This window comes from Mesoplodon densirostris, chromosome 11, assembly GCF_025265405.1.
Source record: "Mesoplodon densirostris isolate mMesDen1 chromosome 11, mMesDen1 primary haplotype, whole genome shotgun sequence".
Taxonomy (NCBI): domain Eukaryota; kingdom Metazoa; phylum Chordata; class Mammalia; order Artiodactyla; family Ziphiidae; genus Mesoplodon; species Mesoplodon densirostris.
In genome coordinates this window covers 32,667,487-32,686,947 of record NC_082671.1, presented here as the reverse complement: position 1 = coordinate 32,686,947, position 19,461 = coordinate 32,667,487, and the positions used below count along the sequence as shown (strand labels likewise).

Below are 19,461 nucleotides of genomic sequence, written 5' to 3'. Positions count from 1 at the left end.
AGAGATTTAAGGATATCCATGGCAGCATCCTTTTAAAGAACCTCTGGAAATGGGACAGGTTACATCATTCCCAAAGGCATCTGCCTTTTGCTGGGAGAGAGATTTCAGGTAGACAGCATATTCAAAAATTCTTTCTTAGTAAAAGAGAGACAAGTATTTAAAATTCTTAACACATCATAGTTGCTACAAATTTGTTTTTCCCTTTGAAAGTAAAATGACTCACAATGTAGAAATACAGTGGGTAGAATTCTGGAGCAGAAACCACCTCTATGCCCAATAGTAGAGAGTAAATACATATATACCCAATGACAATCATTGTGCTCTGTAATTGATTGGTACGAGGTACTGATAAATACACATTTAATAGGTAATATTTTCAAGACACGTTTCCATATAAAATAGTTACTGCTTCTGTTTTTTTTTTTCAAAAACAAGGACTTATTTGTTAAAAATCCATTTTCTTTTTTTTTTTTTTTTTTTTTTTTTTGCGGTATGCGGGCCTCTCACTGTTGTGGCCTCCCCCGTTGCGGAGCACAGGCTCCGGACGCGCAGGCTCAGCGGCCATGGCTCACGGGCCCAGCCGCTCCGCGGCATATGGGATCCTCCCAGACCGGGGCACGAACCCGTATCCCCTGCATCGGCAGGCGGACTCTCAACCACTTGCGCCACCAGGGAGGCCCAAAAATCCATTTTCAATCACAACTTTAGCGGCAAGATTCTGGTAACTGAGAAAGGAATTAGCACTTAAAACAGGAACAGTTTAACAGCTGACAGTCCATTCACAAGACAGATTTTTTGCAAACATAAAAGCATCTAAACACACAATAATAATTTCTTCAGCAGCTCTTCAAGTCGTCATCTGATGACATAAATTTCATACATATATTCTGTGTGGCAGATAGTCAATACAGACAAAACAAAATCCTCCTTAGCTGTGTGAGAAATCAATCATACCTCCATCAGCAAAGGACCTTCAAAATAGTTTAGGGGATGCTTACAAATGCATTCATATACACAAGAGGCTGGCAATCTTGAATATGTTGCCATCTTCCACAATCCATGTCCCAGCTTGGCTTCACATCTTCTCTTTTCTTCCACTGCAGGAAGCTCCTTCCAGAAGCCTCAAGTGGGTAATTGACTAATCACCCCTAGAGAGCAATGGTCTGGTAAGTCTTCAGAGAATCACTGGACAGTTTCTGCCGCAAGTCTGCTCTCGTACAGGCACAGAGCGTGATGTACAAATTCATACTGCTCACTGGTTTGGACCATTCCACCCCTGCAAGGAAGAGATAATATAATAATTTATTGCTAACGTCCCACAGTCTCAAGTAACTCAGCAACCACACCCAAACGCAGGTGTTAGGCTAAAGACACATAGAACAGTTGGCCTGGTGATTCTTTTGTTATCCCTCTTACCTACGTCCAGATGACCCAACTGGTGAATTTAATATGCTTATGTATATAAAGGGATTAACACAGTGCCTAGTACACAGTAGACATTTGATTAATTTTACCAACATATTGTCACTGGAGAGGCAGTACAGCCTCCTGGTTAGGTACTTGGACTTTGGAACCAGACTGAGTTCAAATCCCTCCTATGCCAGTTCTTAGTTGTGTGATCTTGGCCAAGTTCCTTAAAACCCTTTGTGTCTCAGTTTCCTCCTCTGTTAAAGTGGGAGAATAACAGCACCTATTTCATAGGATTGTTTTGAAGGTTAAATAAATTCATGTATCTGGAGTGTTAGCATTACTTCTCAGGTGCATTATCATTCATTTTATACGGATTTATGCACTTGGATTAAAATTGATTGATGTAGGTTTACTAAACAAAAAAAACTCAACTGTGAAATGTTGCTCTTTCTACAAGTAAAAAAAACTACCTTGGAATGGTCTATTTGAGTATGTCACGTGAAAGCAACCTTTGGGGGTGGTGTGCTGAGTATCTAAACACAATAGCAGATACTATGTATAAAATAGACAACTAATGAGAACATACTGTATAGCATGGGGAACTCTACTTAATGCACTGTGGTGACCTAAATGGGAAGGAAATCCAAAAAGAGAGGGGATATATGTATGTGTATAGCTGATTCACTTTGCTGTACAGTAGAAACTAACACAACATTGTAAAGCAACTATACCCCAATAAAAATTAATAAAAAACCCCCACAATAGCAGGTGGGTCCTTATATGAGTTGGAAAGAGAATTGGTTCTTGCTTTTTTCCCTTTGTCATTTTCATTATCACCCCTAGATACCTTATGGGTTTTTTTTGCGGTACGCCGGCCTCTCACTGTTGTGGCCTCTCCCGTTGCGGAGCACAGGCTCCGGACGCGCAGGCTCAGCGGCCATGGCTTACGGGCCCAGCCGCTCCAGGGCATGTGGGATCTTCCCGGACCGGGGCACGAACCCGTTTCCCCTGCATCGGTAGGCGGACTCTCAACCACTGCGCCACCAGGGAAGCCCTATAACTTATGTTTTAGTTTAGTAGAAGGTATCTGACTTCATGAGAAGTAATGATGCTTCTCGTTATACATAAAATAGCTATATGGCATTTTGTTTTTTTGATAATGGTTCCTTTACATGGCAAAGCTACTGATAGTTGTGTAAATGTTACATATTTTTTCTGCTCACTGAATAACTGCATCCTTATTCGTAACTATTTGAAGTCTTATAATCTTCATAACTCTACAGCCAATGCTACAACCAATTATAAACTTATGTTTTAGCTAGTTCTTCCTAGTGGCTCTTGTTACCATTCAAAATAATTATTTTGAGGCCTTTGAGCACTTCAACTTAAAAAATGAAATATACTGCCTCACTGTAGTGTGATTTCTTTTTTTTTTTTTTTTTTTTTTTTTTTTTTTTTTTTGCGGTATGCGGGCCTCTCACTGTTGTGGCCTCCCCCGTTGCGGAGCACAGGCTCCGGACGCGCAGGCTCCGGACGCGCAGGCTCAGCGGCCATGGCTCACGGGCCCAGCCGCTCCGCGGCATATGGGATCCTCCCAGACCGGGGCACGAACCCGTATCCCCTGCATCGGCAGGCGGACTCTCAACCACTTGCGCCACCAGGGAGGCCCTGTAGTGTGATTTCTAGTTAATGGTAATAACTAAAACTGGGCTTATACCTACGTTTACTTACCCACTGCTATAAACACAAGCTTACAAGATACTAAAGCAGTAAGATTTCACCCTTTTAAACTAAGCAGTGATATTAAGTTAGTAACACTTCACCCTTCAAAACGACACTAAATTGGTCGACATAATGCCCAAATGATGTATTTGGCAAGAAATAAAAAGGTAAATATATGCTTTTTGGTGACTGCAACTTATTGGCAGAAATATTTCATTGGTCCTCTTCCCTAGAACTGCACAGGCAACTTTCTGCCCAAAGTGTTCCTTGATCCTAAGTTGACAACAGGAATGGCCAGCTGAGGATGTGGTGACTTTTCCTCTTCTTAGCTGATGACTTCTGGGCACACCTAAAAATAGCAGGTGTCCGGAATATGCCGGCTTTGACTGTGAAGCTTGGGAGATCCAGCCACGGTAAATATTGAGGCAGCTCCAGGGAGCTGAGAGGTGCCTCCCTTCCTCTGGCATCAGCACAGCTCATTAGTCCCCCTCCCTGAGCTGCAAATGGTATGTGGAGCCTTATATGTGCTCCATCTCACGGACTCTGGTCTGTGAACTTCTTCCTACCATTTACTTCACACTGAGGCAAGATTTTCCCCTGATTGTATGTTCTGGTGAACACTGGTATTTACATGTCCAACCGGTGAATGAATGAAGGCACAGTCTAGGTTTTAATTACCATTTTACCCCAGATAGGTTAGCAGTGTATTTTAATGCTTGGAGGATACTTACTATGACATTCTGTTAACTAAGTCACTGTTGTTTCTGCCAGCGAAGTTGGAGAAGATGGGGAAATGAACTCATTAGTTGTAGGTTAGCAAAATTCTTGTGGGTCTCAAGGCTTAAGGAAGGTATATGAAAAGTTAGGTTACTTCTCACTTGTTTTGAAAAATAAAAGGGAGAGCACTGACATCAGAGGGATCGTCTGAGATCATGTATTCCAACTGCCAACAAAATGTTGTCTTTCCAAAAGGGAGCAGTCTACATTGTAGATGGTCAGCTAGTTTCTGCTGGAGTGCTCAGCCTTTGCCAAGATTGGCAGGGAAACTTCTGAAGACGTTAGAATGAATCTGCCCCTCTCTAACTTTCACCCGCTCCATTGGTCCAACTGAAATAACCCCAAGAAACCTTAAGGCTCCTCTTATAGTCACACAATAGCTCTCTAAATGCTGGAAAACAACCATCAAAGTCCCGTAATCTTTTCTTCTCTAGACTAAACATCCTGTGGTCACTCAATATTTCTATGCAGGCTGGTTTCCCTGTCACTCACCAATCTAGTCTCCCCTTTCTACAGGCTGTTTTTATCAAATATGACCTTCTTAGAGTGTTGTGTCTACTCCCAATGAGATCCAGTCAGTGGGAATATTTTCCCCCTTGAACTCCACGTTATAGACCAATGAGTTTGCATCTACAGGTGCACTGGGTGGAAAGATCTCACAGTGCCTACCTAGTGCCTGGTGCTTTGCAAGCATTTTAGGATAGTAAGTGAAGCTTTGGGTTAATGAAAAAGTCCACAGGATTTTTTTTTTTTTTTTTTTGCGGTATGCGGGCCTCTCACTGTTGTGGCCTCCCCCGTTGCGGAGCACAGGCTCCGGACGCGCAGGCTCCGGACGCGCAGGCCCAGCGGCCATGGCTCACGGGCCCAGCCGCTCCGCGGCATATGGGATCCTCCCAGACCGGGGCACGACCCCGTATCCCCTGCATCGGCAGGCGGACTCTCAACCACTTGTGCCACCAGGGAGGCCCCACAGGATTTTTTTGAATGTGAAAATTACAGCTCTCTTCCATCCTGTACTTATGCTATTGAGTTTTTTCAAACTAAATGCAGAACTTTTTGTTTATTCCTATTAACTTCAACTTGTTGGTTTCAGCACAAAGTTCTTATTTACTGCTATCACTATTTCTATTATTCAGTATATTAGCCTCTATTTCTCACCCCCAGATTGGTGTCTCCCAGATAGTTAACAAACATGCCTTATGTTTTTTTATCTGTCATTTATAAGGTAATAGAGAAAGACAGAGCTAAGATAGGGTCTTTATTATAAGTAATTTGATATTGTGTGATATACTGTCTAATCCCATTCCAAAATTATGTCTAACGAGGTTTTAGATCCTTTAAGAGCAGGCATGATGTTATAGTCTTTGCATATTTGCAAAAGTGAAAAGCACTTACTAGTCCTAAGTAAACATCTGTCAAGTAAGTTACCCAGGCCATGCTGTCTCATGTTATATGAAAACATATAAACTCCAGACTAAAAGAAGGCAAGGGACATCCCAGAATGTATTAACTGGAGGCTGACTCAAAATCAGGAACTCATTACACTCATCTTTTAAAATATTAAATTTCCAGTTGCATATATTGGTTTGTAGAATTCTCTGTTGATCTTTGTAAGAACGTGAATTCTAGGATTACCCTGAAGATTTTATTCTGTTATGGGACAAATACAGTCTTCTTTAGGCTGACCATAGTGAAAATACTCAAGAAGCTAATATAGTGCTTATATACAAAATACATTTATGGAATAAATAAACAACGTGAGATTAATCATGAACCCTCAAGAGAGCCCTGTACTGATTCAGCCTCCAGGAGAGCTCTGACTTGGACTGCAGGTAACTTTCAGGTCAGACAGGGCTCCATGGACTTGCTGAGGCCTGGATCTATATCACTGATGTAAAGTTCCTAAGCAAGCTGGTCTTCGAAGGTAAGAAGCAGGGATGCTCTTTTTATTACTTTAAAAAGCATTATCCAACTCCCTTTTAAAGAGAAGGCACTAAATAATCTTTGACCTCCAACAGATCATAGTTTAAACTTGACCAAAGTTAAGATTTTAAAAGATTTCCATGGTGATCAAGATGATGCTTCAGTGGAGAAAAGTTGTCATCAGTCGGGCAGCACGCCGACATCACCACCATTACCTAGTACATTGTATTAAAGCATTATCTCTCATTGGAGAATCCTCTTTGGGCACAAATCTTTTCCCAGGGGGTATAATGCATTAAGCTACAATATCTATTGCCAAACAGGAATCAGATTATCAAAAAAGGGTGAGGTCATATAAAAGCAGGGCAAGGCAACCCAGTTAGCTGTGAGAGTCACTGTGAGTTTGAAAAGGCACTTGGAATGCCAAAGCATCACGTTCATTACCAGTAGGGACCAAAGTGTGTTAAGAGGTTAAAAGGCACCATACACTGTTGTCAAGACAAATCCTGTCACTACCACTTACTAGCTGCTTTACCCTTATTACATAATCTTTGCCGTGCTGTTCTCTCATCTGCAACATGATGAGGTATTCAAATAAGAGTACCTGCCTCATAGCACGGTTGTGAATTATAAATGGGACAGTCCATTTAAACTGTTTATTAGCACATAGCCAAGCACTTGCAGGTACCATAGTGCTAACTGTTTTTATTACTATTACTCTTTGGTGCTATCTGGTCAAACAGGACTAGTTGGAAGGCTCTGGGATGAGTCCTCTGAGGACCTTGTAGAACTAAGAGCACTCCTGGCAGAGGATAGCTCTGCCATATTGCTCAGGTTGGGCAAGCCAAGATGGAAAGATCCCAGTATGTTTCTAAATATTAACCAGCCTAGAAGTCACCTACAGTGGAGGTAGATGACCTAGTGGCAAGAAGTGGACTTGGAGTCTGACAGATTCAAGTTTGAATCCTTGCTTTTGAACCTATCAGCTATAGGATTTTGAACAAATCATTTGTTCCTCCTAGCTGGGTTTTCCTGACTTATAAAATGACATTAATGACAAACCTCATCAAGATTGTGAGGATTAAATGAGTCAGAGCCTATCAATATCTAGCCAAAGGCTATTCACAGAATTCCCAGGAGCCTGGGGTTCTACAGTGGTGCCTGTAGTGGAGAAGGAGAGTGGGCCTTTAGGACTGGCTTCTAATCACAGTTTTGACCAGGGCAGCAGTTCTCCTTTTTACTGTTTTTCTTTTTCTTTCTCTCTTTCTTTCTTTCTTCTTTTCTTCCTTCCTTTCTTTCTTTCTTTCTTCTTTCTTTCTTTCTTTCTTTCTTTCTTTCTTTCTTTCTTTCTTTCTTTCCTTCCTTCCTTCCTTCCTTTCCTTCCTTCTTTTATTAATTATTGTTAATGGTTTTCCATATTGGTGTTTTGTAGAAGATTTTGTCTTCCCAATGTTTTGTTTCCTGTTGTTCACTAAAAAAAAGTTTAAAAACCACTGGCCTGGCAAAAGGTGTTTACCTAATAAAGTTTCACTTTTTGCAAGGTTTAAATGAGATAATCCATAAAATGCTTAGCACAGTGGCATTTAGAGTACTAAATAAATGCCACGTGTTCTATTTCTTATTCTGTTGGTAAATGCTTAGTTAACATAAGCCCTTAGGGTGATCATGCATCTGGTTTGCTTGTGATAGTCCTGATTTACTCCTGTAAATGGTGTAATTTTTTTTTTTTTTTTTTTGCGGTACGTGGGCCTCTCACTGCTGTGGCCTCTCCTGTTGCGGAGCACAGGCTCCGGACGCACAGGCTCAGAGGCCGTGGCTCACGGGCCTAGCTGCTCCGCAGCATGTGGGATCTTCCTGGACCGGGGCACAAACCTGTGTCCCCTGCATCGGCAGGTGGACTCTCAACCACTGTGCCACCAGGGAAGCCCAATGGTGTAATTATTAATAAAGCCCCATTTCACTCTCAGAAGTGCCTGGGTTTGGATGACATATTATTTGTTCACCCTAATTCTGTCCCATTTCATGCTTTGGAAGAAAGTCGCTCCTTTTACTGCAAAAATGGTGTTGGGTGCAAGCCTCTGATTTCTTTGTGGCCACAGAATATGAACAATGTGTGTGGCCAGGCCAGAGAGGATTCAGATATACTGTCCTTCCAGAAATGTCAGATAGCACATGTCACATTAGCCCCGTCAAACAAATAAATCAGTGTCTTCTCGGACGCTCTGCATAAAAGCACATAGCTTTGTCAGCTGAGGGTAAACTCAGGTTAGAAGAGAAAAAAACTATACATTTTTTCACCTTTGCTACTGCGAGGGTATGTTGAAAAAACCCCCTCCAGATGCCCAGGAGAGAGATTTGGTTTTTAACATGTTAAAATTGTGACCTTTTGTGACTATTAACTCACACATACAAAGAGCAACAAGCCTTTCCTGCTGCACCACCCAGAGCGTATCCGGTCTAATCAGTAGACAGAAGAAATGCTGCAGCGGTGACTCACTTCTGGGCTAACAATGGAACTTACGCTCCTTGGCTTTTTATTATTTTTGAATCTGGAATTCTTTTGGTAAAGTTTGGTACAGTAAATTTAGAACAAAAGTTGTGGATGTTAATGTGCCTCATGGGTAAAGCTCTGATAGCTTGGGCATGAGTCAAACAAGGCTAACGTCTGGGGCTGAACTTGGGGTGTCTCAGACAGACATCTTCCCTGTGTCTATATACCATGTCATTTCAAGGACAAAGAACTTAAACGTTTTGATTGTTTCTGACCAGGTGTTTTGAATATAGATACTTTTTTCTACAAAGTATTTGTAGGGCATAAAAGCCAACACAAGTCAAATGATAATTCAATGCACTAGCATACCTTGAGTTCCATTTTTTTCCCCTGAAAACTAGCCAATTTTCTTCTGAACACCCAGGTTAACACTCAATTGACTCCTAGCTGAGAAGAAGGAAAAGGTCGTCCTGACAACCACTTGGAAGATTTGGTTGGCATTATCTGTTTTACGAGAGGACGTCTTGTTATGGTCTCAAGAACTGTGATGTCAAGTAAATCCAAACGAATTTCTAAGCTTTACCTTCAAGTGTTCTGAATATAAGTAAACCAAAATGTTCAACCCCTGATCTTCAAATGAGATCATTGAAATTCACTAATTAAGGGGAATCTCTGGGATTAGTTGGGATTGCAGAAGGATATGGCTAAATGTAAGACAAAGGTTGGTAAAAATTATACCAAGAGGTGGAAATTTTAGCTTTGGAATTATTTTAACCTAGTTTTGGAGACAAAGAATATGCTAGGGACACATATTAGCCTAGGAAACTGGTGGCATATGTATTCCTCTTCTTAGGTTGTTATAGTTAAAAAAAAATCATCAAACTAAAGTGATTAATCAAAACATTTACACAATGATATGACGCACACTGGAAGCATTTTTCTATCCTGTCTGGGAAGCCACAAGTAAGGTCTTTGGATGTCATTCCAATTTAAGGCTTCCAAGGTAAGGATGTACAAAGACAACTGCAGATTTCACTACTGACTCTCAAAAGGGTGGATTAGACAGATTGTTTCTTGTTTCTGGGGAAGGAAAAAAAAGAGGGAAAGAGGAGAAAAAGGCTTCGGGATCACAAATTATTTTATGTGTTTCACTTCCCAAATTCTGTTTTCAAGTTCTTCCAGAGTTCAGAGGTGTCGAGTACAGTGAGGAAAAGATTGCCTGAGGTCAACCTACAATGGAACACGTTCTTTTCCTCCCTGCCTAGACGTCTTCTGGTGCTCCCACCTTGCTCCTTAGTCATTCTCCATATGCATGTGAGGCAGTCTCTGAGTATCCTGGGCCATCTTATTATTATGGATTGTTATTATTATTTTTAAAGGGACAAGTGCATCTCTCAGACTCAATGTGTAAATGACCTTCATCGTTATCTCACACCACGAAAACAGTATACACAAGCCTAAATGAATCTCTTGTAGCAGGATCTAAATATGATGAACGTGTTGGTTTAGCTTTAATAGCAACTGGAATTCTTAATTAGGTGGTATCGTCACAATAATTTAGTGATATTTAAGATTAGAAGATTTAAGCAAGCCATGGAAGGGCTAAGTAATAAAACAGGATTAAAAAAAGCATTATGGGATTCAGAGTATAACCATCAGGCTGGGGTCCATGAAATATTTTACTCTTAAAAAGGGGTCCTCAGACCAGATGAGGTTGGAGGCTTCTGATATGCACCACTTCTCTTTCTCCATATGTAGACACAGAGGCTTAGAGTGACAAGTGGTCACAGGAAATTAGGGTCAGAGCCAGGACTAGCACCAGCATCCCTGACATCTGGTCCAGTAATCTCTGGCACCTCTTTCTCTAGTGGCTGCCTGCTTCCCAGTCCCACCAGCCAGTGCTCTGTCCCAATTGCCTGCTACTGACTTCATCTTTTAATTAAAAATGAATACCATGGCAATGAAGGGATGATCCATGAACACACTTCTAAATAAAACACCTGTGGGTGCCCTGCACTGAATCTGAACTCCTATTTGGAAAAAAGAAATCCTATTTTAGTTCAAAATATGCTCAAAAGTATTATTAATAGGAGAATCACAGACTCATGAATCTGCAGTGAGAACTGTAGTATCTATTAATAGAAGTTTCCTGAAAGCCAATAAAAATAATGTCCTGCCAGAGAGTGAGGAATCCACTAAATGGTTCTGTCATTGTTGTTATACTGGAAACATCCATTCAGCATAACACACTCATCTCTAAACCAGACCATCTGAATTTATTGCTAAAATGCAGACTTGTGATCTGAGTACAAATTGCCTGTTTATGTCATGTTGAATAACAATGATCAAGCATTGTAATTTTTTCTTTCTTTCTTTCTTTCTCTCTCTCTTTCTTTCTTTCTTTCTCTCTCTCTCTCTCTCTCTTTTTTTTTTTGACAAGGTCTTTGATCCTACTCAATGCTCACACTGTTGATTTATCAATCATGGAAGCCATTTCCAGTATCAAAACCACTTTCTTTTTCTTTGCTGTGAGCCAGGCTCTGGACTTCTCAGAGGAGGCAGATAAAATTGGTGGGGGGTAAACTATAAAAAAGATGCAATGTGCAGCCTTGGATGACTAGTGGGCAGAGGCCATTGCTAAGGAAGGTACGAGAGGATAGGAAAAATTCTATGGAGCTTGGAACCTGCAGAGTACAAAATATTAGCCCTCTGATATATTGGCTCTGTCTTTTGTAGCCCTTACTATGCTCAGCTGGATGCTTCCAATTAGTCCCACCCTTTCCTTTCCCCTTTTTAATGGTCTTCACCCAGGCTCAAATTCCTATGCCATCTCTATTCTTCTCTTCGCCACCAAACTTCTTGAAAGAATAGCTTATATTTATTATTTTACAACTTCTTTCCCTCCCTTTTAGATAGTGTCTGAGGAAAGTTTTGTGTGGTCAAATAAATGTGAAAGTGTCCTTCAAGGAAGTGTAATAGATTTCCATGCTGGGGGACACTTCAGATCCTTTAATGCTTTAATACTTTTTGTGAATATCCAAGTGGAGAGGGGTTTTAAGAAATATAGCATATAGCTTTTTCTCAAAATTAATTGAGAAGCTTTTTAATTTTTTTTTTTTTTTTTGCCTGAGTACAGGCTAAGAGAGTCTGACACTTAGCGGGTTCTCATAGTGTAATTAATCATTAAAATGTGCCCTGAGAAACACAGTCTGGAAAAGTCTGTTAAGGAATCCATCTTGCTCTACCCAGGTGCCTGATGCATGTTCAGCAGTAGATGTTTAGTAAATGTTTGTCGAATGAATGACCGTATGCATGATTCAGGAGGACTGCTCTGAGCAGAGACTGTGGGTGACTGTTCCACAGGACACAGAATTCACGCCCATCTACAAACACCCATCCTAAAACATCCCCCAACAGGGTCGACTGCATGGACTCGACATACTCAGTCACACCAGCCCCATCTCCCTGTGCTGAGAAGGACCCTGTATTGGCTTCATGCTGTGCTGTTGCCATCTTGAAAGAGTTAATCATTTTTTAAAATGGGGCTCCACATTTTCATTTTGTACTGGGCCCTGCAAATCATGTAGCTGGTCTTGCAGCTCTTCTGCCCTCACCTTCCCAATGCCCAGAGCTGTCTATCAGTCTCCTCAATGGCAGGGCCTCTTCTGAAGCCCTCTCTTCAATTCCTCTTCATCAAGGCCTCAGTTCTGAATGTCTTCCCGATGTGCAGAGTTACACACTCTCTAGCTAACATACCCTAACTGGAAAAGGATAGATCACCCTGTTTAAAGTGTTAATAGCCAGGAAGACATAAGGTATCACTCTCACCTGTCAGCTGTAGGTTCAAGAAACTTGAAAAAGGAATGACTCTTTAAACCAAAGATTGGCTCTCTAATAGTAGTCTTTTAAATGTTCACTACACACAGATATTTTAGGCACCCTCCACAGACAGATATTTTGGCATGAGGCAAATTCTCTATGTTCCTCAAATTATATTTTTAAGGCAACTGCTGACAATATCACTTTATCTATTCATGAAACAGCTCTCCTTCATATTAACCATTGTTTTAAAAATTATATTGTCATTGCATTTTTTTATTGGCAAAGAATGGTCAAAGAGCTATGTTTTTGTCTAGCAATTTTGCAATAAACATATTCCAAAAGATTGTTTATTTTTATCAAAAACAGTCATACCTTTTGAGTTAGAAATCAGAAGTCCCAGATGCCAAAGAGGTCTATTTCACCAGTTTTCTTAGCTAGGTGACATTGGACAAGTTACTTGCTATCTTGAATTCTTTGTTTCCTTATTTAAAAAAAGTGAGGGCAAGGAATATCTCTTTTCTGACTCTTGGGTTCATTTTGGGAGTTAAATGAGGCATGTGTTTTGAAGACCATGGTGCAGTGACCACCATTAAATAAACCTCTGCTGTCAACAGTGCATTTTGGAATGTTTTGAAGACAAAATTGAAGGCAAGGACTGCCACAGAGACCAGGATTGGGTACAAGGTTTGAAGAACTGATGAAGAACAATAAACTGCAGGAGCAGAAGGACAGACATTTGGATTTTCTGAGGCCACTTTTCCCTTTACCAATATGAGTTAAAGCCATGGTCAACAGCAGCAGTCACCTACAAATTGGAATTTTGAAAGTGAAGTATGACAAGAAAATGAAAAAATGAAGCAAGATGCAAGAAGGATGGGAAGAAGTTGGATGGAGTCAAAGAAAGGAGGGAGTTTTCTGTTTTGCTTTTTATAATAACTAAGGAAGTGCACAACAGAAGGAAGAGACAAGAAAAGGAAAATCTGTTAATCCTGTGAAGGAAGGAAGGCAAAGGAAAGACTTTTCAAGGAAAGTTTCAAGGAGACAATCTGCTTCATAAACAACAGAAGCAGCGACTCAGAATTTATGTAGAAGGGATCTTGATGAATAAATCAGTTAGAATGATATCAAGACACGTATTGGCAGTAATTCAGATCCAGGGGGTAGGGAACCGATAGGCTTTAGATCAGCAGAGAAGTTGAATATGTTTTGAAAATCCTATCAGGAGTAAAAAGACAAGCCTTGTGGGAGACCTTGGTGGTGATGGAAGGCCAAGGCTAAAAATTTCTGCCCATTTGCTTTAGGAAGGAAGGAGCCGATAGAGGAGGCATTGTGATATGGTTTAAAAAATGTATTTGTGATTCTCTTCAAAGCTAGAGAACAATTTGGTAGACTTGACAGAGTAATGTGACTGGGAAGTGGAAACCAAGGTGGAGGTCAGGCTATAGAAGCCGGTGGGGGAGGAGGGAGATGGGAGGGCGAATAGACAAGATCTAAGAGTAACAAGAGCCCAAACAACGAGCAAACCAAGCCCCCCCTTTTTTTCAGGGTGACATTGGGCAAGTTACTTGCTATCTTGAATTCTTTGTTTCCTTATTTTAAAAAAGTGAGGGCAAGGAATATCTCTTTTCTGACTCTTGGGTTCATTTGGTCATTGTTCTGACCCAAATAGGGTCAGAACAGGCATTGGACATCAACTTGGAGTCCGTTTAGATCTATGTATTTGGCATTCATGGAGCTCTGGCTCTAGCTTATAGGAAAGTGGGTGCACGGACATGAACTGGAGTCCCTGGGGGATCTGTGCACGCCATGCAGGAGCCTTGTTTACAGAAGCACAAAGCAGAAGAGATCAAGATCACCACAGGAGCAACTCCAGACTGACTGGGTACTGTCCCTCACTCTCTGACATAGGTTCCCCCTTCTTGGTGAAGGTAGGTCCCGGACTCTGAAGTGAAGCAAATGGATCCTGTTCCAGTTGGGGTGGGCAGTAGTGGATGGAAGGCAAGGGGGTTTCAGGAAAGAAAGACAGCAATTATAAGAGGAGGGTGAGAGAGAATTGAAGCTGATCTTCTTATGCACAAAAAGAAAACATTTTTGGAAGTAGTTACATGAGGGGTATGGAAAGGCAGAAGTGGGGAGGGGTGTAGAGAGAGGGTAAGAAACCTAGACTAAATGTTCTACTCAGTACTCCACAGGTATAATCTCCTCTTATGTTACTGCAACCCTGTGGGGTATATATTATTAGTTCCAATTTATAGATACATGTTCAGGTTCTTTCTATATTTATTGATAATAACTGTGGCTAACCTTGGTTGCATGCTTAAGTGCCAGCCACTTTACAGATTATCTCTTAATCCTTATAACAACATAAGAAGTAGATACTATTATTACTTCCATTTTCCAGATGAGAAAATCAAGGCATGGAGAAGTCTTATAATTTGCCCAAGGCCACACAACCAGGAAATGGTGGGAACCAGGATGCAAAGCCAGACAATAGATTTCCAGAGTCCATAATCTTAATCACCAAGGTAAACAGCTTCTAATAAGCCAAAGTTAAGAGAAAAATAGAGGGAAGATACACTGACAAAGACTTAGAAATTACTATTTAAAAAGAAACAAAGAACGATAGGGATGGGGAGGGAAAACCTCATCTGGAAAGGAGATTTGAATATTTAGTTTTTAGAGACTGGAGAAACTTCACTGATGATTTTAATAATAATGAAGATGATAGTAACGAAGTGAACATTTATTGAAAGGCTTCCTGTGTGCCAGACTCTGTTCTAAGTGCTTTATATATATTTTCTCGTTGAGTTTTCAGAACAATCCTTTTGTCTCTATTGAAATTCTAGGACCTAGTACATAGTAGGGGCTCAATAAATATTTATTGCATGACTTAAAAATGTGACTTTTGTAGTTTTATTTTTAGGAAACTCTAGGTCACAGGGCTAAATTCCAGGGGCTCAGATCCTGTGACTCTTGTTTTATTACCTCAGGGCATTTATCTCTGTCTGAAATTGTCCTGTTTATTTCTTTGCTGTTTATCATCTCTTCTCTCTGTTGGCATCTAAACTCTAGGAGAACAGAGCCACACTCATCTTGTTTAAGTACATGTAGCATCCAGAACAATGCCTTGCGTTTAGGAGATGATTCATAAATATTCGCTGTATGAATGAAAGAAGAGAAACCATAGCTCAGCTTTCAGAACAACTCTTCATCCACGATAGCACAGCAAACTGCAGAGCAGGGAGGTCCACTGCTCATGTGCCTATACAGCATCTTCCTCTCTGTGTCTGTTCTCAATAAGCACCTGTGCACGTTCTCGGTCACTGACTCAGCTGTTCATTTCCCCAGGCTTAGTTGAGGAGCAAGGAAGAAAAGAAATTTCTTGTTTGCTCTGTTTTCAGTGCATAAACAAAGACCATCACAAAGGTGATCAAACCATCTATATATAAACATGGCTCTTTCAACTCACACCCATTAGGATGGCCGCTACAAAAAACAAAACAAAACAAACAGAAGTTGGAACCCCTGTACACCGTTGGTGGGACTGTAAATGGTGCAGCTGCTGTGGAAACCAATATGGTATTCCTTGAAAAGTTTAAAATATTACCATATGGTTCAGCCATCTCATTTCTGGGTATATACTCCAAAGAATCTCAAATAGCTATTTGTACATCCATGTTCATAGCAGCATTATTCACAGCAGCCAAAAGGTGGCAGCAACCCAAGTGTCCATTGACACATGAATGGATAAACAAAATATGGTATATATGTACAATGGAATATTATTTAGCCTTAAAAAGGAAGGAAATTCTGACACGTGCTACAGTATGGATGAATCTTGAAGATATTATGCTAAGTGAAAGAAGTCAGTAACAAACAGACAAATACTGCATGATTCCACTTACATGAGGCACCTAGAGTAGCCAAGCTCATAGAGTGAGAAGGTGAATAGTGGTTGACAAGAAGTGGGTATTTGTTATTTAATGGGTACAGAGCTTTTCAAGATGAAAAGAGTTCTGGATTTGGTTGCAGGACAATGTGAATGTACTTAACACTCTGTACTCTTAAAAATGGTTAAGATGGTAAATTTTGTTATCTGCATTTTGTGCAATTAAAAGAGGAACAGTGAAAAAAAAGACGATTCTCGGTAGTATGACATATGCCTCATTTTTTTTTTTTTTTTCTTTTTTGCGGTATGCGGGCCTCTCACTGTTGTGGCCTCTCCCGTTGCGGAGCACAGGCTCCGGATGCGCAGGCCCAGCGGCCATGGCTCACGGGCCCAGCCGCTCCGCGGCATATGGAATCCTCCCAGACCGGGGCACGAACCCGTATCCCCTGCATCGGCAGGCGGACTCTTAACCACTGCGCCACCAGGGAGGCCCTCATTTTTAAGGATCAAGATCCTAAAGTGAATGATTCAGTTAAGTCAAATGAAAATGCAAAGTCCCTATGAAGGAACAGAGGTGTGAGACTAAGAAGGAACAGCTATCACCATAAACAACCTGCATCAAAGACAAGGAAGGGTTAGCATAAGCTCTTGGCTTTGGACTCCTGAGGGTCAGTGTTGCAAATAACAGTTTCTTTGATGGCTTTTTAATGTCATGTACATTCCTAAGCATCTTACACAAATCTCTACAGAGAGTTAGGACTTCAGAGCCTGTGATGTTGACAAAGTCAGGCTGATCGGATTAGGTTGTGATGACGCTGCTCTGAAGTGTCTCTCCCCCTCTCCCCCCGACACTCACCTGTCCACACGCAGCTGGCAGACGATGCTCAGTGTGTCCACAACTCCTTCTTCTCTCAACTGTCGACAGCCAATGGATGTAGCAATAAAACACCCCGTCCTGCCTATCCCTGCACTGAGAAGAACAGGTAACGCATTAAAAGGTGCAGGAAAAATAACAAAGGTAAAATATATTCTTTTTAAAAGGTACTTTTAAAATTGGAAACAATTGGGATTAATAATAGTAATTACAACAGCAACAGCTCTCGTGTACTGAGTATACAAACCTGGCCCTGTGCTGAGTGCTTAAACGGCAATTCTTCCCTTTAGGTCTAAGCAGTAGGTGAATGGGGTGGAGGGAGGTAGTGGGGGGAGAGAATAGTGAAAAAGGTACTTGTTCTACAAAGAAGAATTAAGGCCTGAAATTAGGTAAGGTATGGGCAGTAGCAAGGAGGGGAAAGACTTATACACCTCATAAATGTGAGTGTGGAGCTGAAGAGTGAGAAAAGCAAAAAGTCCAAGATGACTCACCTGGAGGACTGGAAGAATGGCAGCATCGTCGAGACGAAGGGGGAATTCTGGAATGAGGGCTGATTTGAGGGAGAGAGTGGGGACTTTGGTCTTGGATATACTGATGTGGAAGATGCTAGTGAATAACTGAAGATTCAATTCAGTTAAGGAGAGAGGATGTGGCTAGAAGCATGTATTTCCAAGTCTTTTTTTTTTTTTTTTTTTTTTTTTAAATCAAGGTAACAGTTAAACAGACATACTACCTGTCATGGAAGGTTTACTCATGAATCTCCTTCAGACGGTAAATCATCAGCTTAACAAACAAGCTTTCTCTCTGTCGCTCTCTCTCTCTCTCTCTCAGCAATTTCAACCACAAATGCAAATTTCTCTCAAATCTACACTTAAATTCCCCAAGTTTCTCCTAAACTCTAGATTGGCATTCCACCTCCTAGCTGGCACTCTTGCTGTTGCTATTTTACACTTGCTGCATTTCAATGTATCTAAATTCAGTGTATCTAAAACAGAATTAATTATCTTTTTCCTCAATGGCATTACCAGGCAGCCACAAGTTTTCCAGCCTAGAAATCTTGGAGCTATTTTCAACATCTCCCCCTCTCTCAACTCCCACATCCAATCTGTTACCAATTCTTATATTTTCCACCTCTGCGGAGCTGTTGTGATCCATGCTTTCCTTTCTATAAACTGTGCTCACGTTTTTGAAATCTTACTTTATGATTAGCAATGATCTCATTATGGTTTCCCAGGCTCAAGACTCTTCCTGGGCTAATTCATGATATACACAGCTGCTAGGTTCATCTTTCTAAAACAGGGACCTGATCATATTACTCGCTACTCAAAAACTGTAGATGGCTCCCAATGGTCACAGCACAATGTCTAAGCACCCTTCCATGGTATTCAGGCCTTTACATAATATGACTGTGACGAACTTTCAAGCTTTTTGCTGTCAACTTTGTACCCTTTGTGTCATTGTTTTCATTTGAATCATTGCAAAAAAGTCCTATTTTCTAATTTTTCTTTCTGTGTTAATGGATATTTCTCCAGTCAGAAATGCCCTCCCTACCACCTTTTAAAACCACAAACATTGGACCTCTTTTCAAGATCCTGTTCAACATTATTCCAACTTTTAGAGGCTTTCTTCAATCCTCATGGTTTGAATGAATAATTCCCCTCTTGGCACTCAAATAGCACTATTTCTCCTATGTGGCACTTATCTCCTGTTGAACGTGGGTGCAGAGGAATTCAGATGAGGAATGAGTCCCTTTTAGTTGAAGTGTCTATGGAGAGTTTGTCTCAATAAAGAGATAGGACTTGAACTATACCCTGTGAATGGCAGGCATTTTGGTTATCATGAAGGAGAGAGAATGTTCCATGGATGAGAATGGTATAAGGAAAGAATTGCTGCAGAATAGAGTGACAATGAGTAGGCTAGTTTGGCTTAAAGAGAAAGTTACATTAGAGGAACAGTGGAAAATAAGACTGAGAAGGTACAGTGGGGCCTATAAAGGATCTTATATGTAAAGCTAAAAGGTTTGGACATCATCCTCTAAAAGAATGGTAGTCTTTTTTCTTCCTATTTTTTTTTTTTTTTTAGAATTTGTTGAAAACAATGAGTTTTCAGTCCCAGAAAATTCACCTAACTTCATATACTCAAATCTGTTCAAGTCATTTCAAGTTCACTGGCCCTCATAGCTAATTCACAGATCCAAGGTTGAGAACTTTTGCTCTACGGAATGGGAAGCCTTTGAGAAGTGTTGAGCATAGACTCCATGTGATGAAAGAGGGTTTTAGGCACCTCATCCAAGAGGAGTGCACAGAATAGGCTGCAGTAGGGGTGGAGCATGGGGAAGTGGGGTGTGTATGTGCAATTAGCCGACTTCTTCTAAAATACATGGGTGAGGTCATAAGGGCCTGAACTTGGGTGGTTGGGCAGGAAGTGATGATTATGGGAGAAGCTTTGAAGGGAAAGCCAATCTGGTGACTGATTAGATATGGAGGCTGGAGTTGAGAGAAGGGCCAAAGATAACTGTCAACATTTGATGTTGAGTGCCTGGAAAAAAGATGG

General features: G+C 40.9%; 1 protein-coding gene across 1 annotated transcript in view; it reads right to left on the bottom strand.

Moving 5' to 3' along the window:
• Positions 1–899: 899 nt before the first annotated feature.
• Positions 900–19,461, bottom strand: part of PTPRR (protein tyrosine phosphatase receptor type R) — a 290,101-nt gene continuing 271,539 nt past the window's right edge. The window contains exons 13-14 of the mRNA XM_060112268.1: positions 16,891–17,004; positions 900–1,276 (exon numbers count right to left, since the gene is read on the bottom strand). Of these exons, the coding sequence (XP_059968251.1) occupies positions 1,183–1,276; positions 16,891–17,004 (208 nt within the window). The 3' untranslated portion in view covers positions 900–1,182. The remainder of the gene's footprint in view (positions 1,277–16,890; positions 17,005–19,461) is intronic.